The 4,847-nt window shown below is 39.9% G+C and overlaps 1 protein-coding gene across 1 annotated transcript in view; it reads left to right on the top strand.

Moving 5' to 3' along the window:
- The window catches only part of LOC104942518 (high affinity cAMP-specific and IBMX-insensitive 3',5'-cyclic phosphodiesterase 8B-like), a gene marked incomplete at its 3' end in the record, with an annotated part of 12,279 nt that extends 8,116 nt beyond the window's left edge, over positions 1–4,163 (top strand). The window contains exon 2 of the mRNA XM_010767745.1: positions 4,107–4,163. Within this exon, the coding sequence (XP_010766047.1) occupies positions 4,107–4,163 (57 nt within the window). The remainder of the gene's footprint in view (positions 1–4,106) is intronic.
- Between the last annotated feature and the right edge of the window lie 684 nt (positions 4,164–4,847).

The raw sequence follows: 4,847 nt of genomic DNA, 5'->3' as shown, positions 1-4,847 counted from the left end.
TAGACCTCTCCCCCGCGGGACCGAGCATAATCATAACCTCTGCAGTGCATCTATCTTCTGCTGAGCGCGCCACATTCTGAATGGCTGAGGTGAAGCTCTCTAGCGGAGAATACAGCATTTTCCAACACTTCCTCAAGAGCGAAATCCAACGTCTGGGAGGCTTTTGGTGTCATCCTAGATGGAGAGAATAACCAACATCCCAGGCTTTTTGAGCCAAATATGCAACTGCGTGTGTTAATAATTGCACGTTTTCACTGCTTATATATATGCGGGTTCGGGTCGGGTTGCGGATCTTGTGTCGGCGGGTCGGGTCGGGTTGCGGAACTAATTGGCAATATGTGCGGGTAGCGGGGCGGGTTCGGTATTGCACGTCGCGGGTGCGGGGCGGGAGCGGGTCTTGAAAATCAGACCCGTGCAGGACTCTGACCTGGGCCCCAGTAAGTCATTAAGGGTTTATACAGCACCTTTTTAGAGCCAACGTTACAGAGTGCTTCACTGAAACAATACAATGAGTGGAAATGACTTCAATGAAGAGGCTGCAGTCAAACAAAGAAAACGCTTTATAAGGTTAGCAATTAGCTAAAAATCAAAATTAGAGGTTTACAACGTTTGAGAGTTGGGTTAAGGGTGCAGAAGGAGAAACATGAGGCAAAGATAAAGCTTGAGAGACGCATGGTGCATGCTGGTGTTCTGAAACATTTGGAAATTATTTTGTAAGTGATAATGTGCGGCAAGGCGGTCATTAATAAAAAGAAAACACTGTCATGGTGATCAGCATCCTGACGCGAAGAGGAATGATCTAACATCAACATGAAGGTTTTCTATTGTCATTAATAACCGCCTTGCTGCACATTATCCCACTTATAACAAGGCTACTAATTAATCCAACAACTTGATCCACAATATTGTTTAAACACTATTTTATTGATTACATCATTAAAATAGTTTGATCCACTGCGTATCGGCTGGAACGGCGCCACTAGCAACATTATTTAACATCACGGCAGCACTGATCGAGGTTCTCTGTATCCGTCCAAGTCTGTTCACGTTTTATTTTCCATTAAGCAGTCTTTAAACACTGCAAAGCCGTATCGTGTTCCTGTTAGTGTTTACCTCCTGTCTGTCTTCTTTTGCTCTGTCTGTTCCCCTCTCTTTCAGTACTTTTATAAAATGTTTCGGGGTACAGTTTAGCCCTCATGAATCCAGATTTTCATTCTCTCCACAAATATGAAAATGTGTGTTCGAGTACGAGTAAAAAAAAAACTGTAATTGCCAAGAGATCACAATTGGAGGTTAATTTCTGTTACATGTCCAGTCACCGCAATAATTTATCCATAAAATGGTCTTGCTTATCTACCTCTTTGGGTGTCTGATTGAACTTGTTTCTTTAATAATACAATTTCTCATTAGATATGAAGTATTCATTTTTCTGTGTCTTGCAACACTTTAGTCTTTCTTCAGACTGACATTTATTTTCTATCCACTTTGTCCTCTCTGTCTTCTAAGCCTCTTTGTTTTCTAAATCCTTACAAATCAAGTGAACTTCATCTCGCTTGTACTATTCATTTGTAATCTAAGGCTCTTGTCTGTGTAAATCTTCCTTCACCTATTTCCCCTTCCTTTCTTTCTGTGAGGATTTGATCAGCTTCTCTAAGTAGAGATGGTGTCTTGTGACAGATTCACCCAACACTTCTTTAATCATAGTCTTACTGTAAATGTACTGACTGATCGCTCTCCAAATTGTTCTCTTTTTCCAGCGCCTTCCTTCCTGTTCTGTTTCACATCTGGCTATGTCGTCCTCAAGTACAACACGATTACTCATTTTCTCTGACATCTCTGGAGTCTGTGCTTCTTGTTGTCACTGGAGCACTCAATAATGATTTAGTCCCTTCAGTCTTTTTATCTCACAAGTCTTTGGCCTTCAACACTGAACCACCAGATGCTGCTTGTTCTCATACTGACTCTGTGGTTCTGTAGTTTAGCTCTCCCTTAGGTCATCTCTTACTCGATTGACCTCATTTCTTTGCCTCGTTGGACCCCATCATGATCTCTGACAACATTAAAGTGAATCCAGCTCAGACTTCCAAGTTCTTCCTCACTCTGAGACAAACAATATTGATGTGAGGTCCACATGACTGTGACGACACAACTGCTTCTCATATGTTGTGATATAGGTTTCTGTGCATGTAAACGGTCTGCAAAGGTTAAAATCCCAAAGTTCCCAGCACTCCAATTGTAGTCCTTTGTTTAATTATGTAACATTGTGACATCACTATTTAACACTTGCGCTTCTATTGGCCAGGGCTGCAACACATTGTACGTGAGAGGCTTAGGGGCGGGCAAAAATCTAAGCGGTTCACCAATCACAACAGAACAGGCAAGCTAACCAATCAGAGCAGACTGGGCTCTGGTTTCAGACAGAGGGTGAAAAGAGGTGCTGCAGCACAGGCAGTATGAAGGGAAAACATTTGCTTTTTGAACATGAATGCATTTAAATGTGTCACAGTAGAGGAACTAAATACAAATAAGAACCTGAAAATGAGCATAATAGAGCTCCTTTCACTTTCACTGCCACATTTGGGTCAAACAAGCTTACGCACTGGTTACAAGTATATAGATGGATGGATGTTCTCTTTTTATACCAAATTGGGAAATTATTGTGTTACAGCATTAGAAGGCTATTAATAGTTAGTAATTAGTTAAAAAAGACTGCTAATATCAACAGTAGAAATATCTACATTGTCTATAGGATACACAACATAACCTATATAAAAAGTCACAATAAAAGGCTAAACTATTATTACCTAAATAAAAAACATGTTACTAAATATGTTAAACAAGTGTGAAAGCAGTTTCAAATTGTGTAACGGGGTAGAGTTTAATGTCGAAATTGTCCAATTGTGTGACAGTGAACGTGTTGCAATTTTTGTTATAGATATTATCATGTGTCCAACACTAATGCTCACAAATGCCGCAATTATTTTACAGTAATATCATATTGCTCTACTAAAGCAACATGTTGAACGTGTTGCAACTAAGGCTCTTAATGACGTTATTGGCTAGTAGAGATGTGATAGGAAGTATGTTCACTTCTCAGCCTAATACCAACGGACAAATAATACCAATGTGTGGTTGAGTCACCAACTTGTGTCTAACTCACTGCTTTAGTCACACAGCTGCGTCTTGGTGACTGGTTAGAGTTTGTGTGTTGCATGTATTATTATGGAGCTTGTGCCTCGAGTAGATAACATAAATCCCCTCCCCTTCTTTCGTTGTCCCTCCTCTCTCTTGGATACCTCAGATATTTGTCTTTAACTGGGAAGAGACTACTGTGGGTTATGAGTGCGTGTTTACGATCATAAGCAACAAAATCACATAAGCCACACGAAGACCTTTCAATGAGAAAAATGACTCATGAACACTGAATTTGCTCGAAAACATGCCTGATGGTTAATTCCTGGGCATGACACTCATAGCTAAAATGATGCAGTATGATACGGTACACCGCTGATTCACTGCTTGTGTGGGGTAAACATGTGTGTGCACACATATGCTGAGAGCTCATGTAGCTGAGTTGCTTATTCACACCAGAGTGACACGTGGGGTTAAGAGGCCTGCTGGAGCTTCCCAGACAGGCTGTGAAAACACACACACACACGCATATATATACAGCTCAATGTGTGATGCTCCTGCAGTAGGATTATGTAAGTAAACCTGGGAGTTCTATCTGCGGCTGTCTGCTAATACTTTCTTAAGACCTTTGCAGTAGACGGTTCCATTCTGGGCGGCTAACACTGCGAGTAAATATCCACATCTACAGGGTAGGAGAGGCGTTAGAAAATGAAAACAGCCAGGATGAATTGATATTTGTTTATTCAGCAGACTGTTGCTCTTTTCAAGGGAATACTTGCTTTATTGCTGGACTTTTTAAACTTAAAAAAGGGAGGTAAGAGAGAAGATTAAAGGTGGTGAAGTGCAAGAACAAACAATATGCCAATATGCTTCTGGACATGAATGATAAAATGGTAAGAAGGGTTTTCAGCTTGTTTTGCGTTGTGCGTTTGGTGTTCTGTTTGTTCACATTTCTTCTCATCTGTGTCCTGCAGGTTTCAGCTACAGAAGAATGTGTAGGACCGATGAAACTGACTCAAGAGCCCATTCAGGTAAGAGACTTTGTGACTTCTACAGTCATGTTACTGTTTTCTTCACATGCAAGAAGCTGATGGCAACATAACAGTATCCTCATTTTGTGGTCTGCACAAAAATATTTATTTAAATGTTGTATCACTGCATTTGACCAGGTTTATCTTCCTCAACACCTTTTCATTATTTTGCAGCTGCAACTAAAGATTATTTAATAATTGATGCATCTGCTGGTTATTTTTTTATAAATAATTGAAAAAGAAAGAAAATGGCAAATGCCCAAAACAAGTTTGCTCAAATGACTTTAGCTTGCAAAACTGACAAACGATTAATTGATGCATATCATTCATATTTATTTGTATCAATATTATGAATTGTTTAGCTCCACATTAATGATAATTTGAGTTATTTCCCTAGTTATATCATTTATTTTTATTTTCAAATATTGTGCCAAACTGCCATTTTAAACTAGGGACTGATCACCAATACAACAGTTTGTACTGTGCATGTTTACATCCAATGCTAATGCTATCTTGCACAACTGTTCTGTCTTGAAACAATGGTCATCTGCCCATATAAACACAGAGACGGAATTCAATCAATGTAAGCGTCCCTCATCTTAAGTTACACCCCCTCATTAACTACATTCATAGCTTTCGGAGAATCGTATTCTTGGGGTCAGTCCTGCTGGGGTCTTGCCCTTC

This window comes from Notothenia coriiceps, unplaced genomic scaffold (assembly GCF_000735185.1).
Source record: "Notothenia coriiceps isolate Sejong01 unplaced genomic scaffold, NC01 NC01_scaffold00004671, whole genome shotgun sequence".
Classification (NCBI taxonomy): Eukaryota; Metazoa; Chordata; class Actinopteri; order Perciformes; family Nototheniidae; genus Notothenia; species Notothenia coriiceps.
This window is presented reverse-complemented; position numbering and strand designations above follow the sequence as displayed.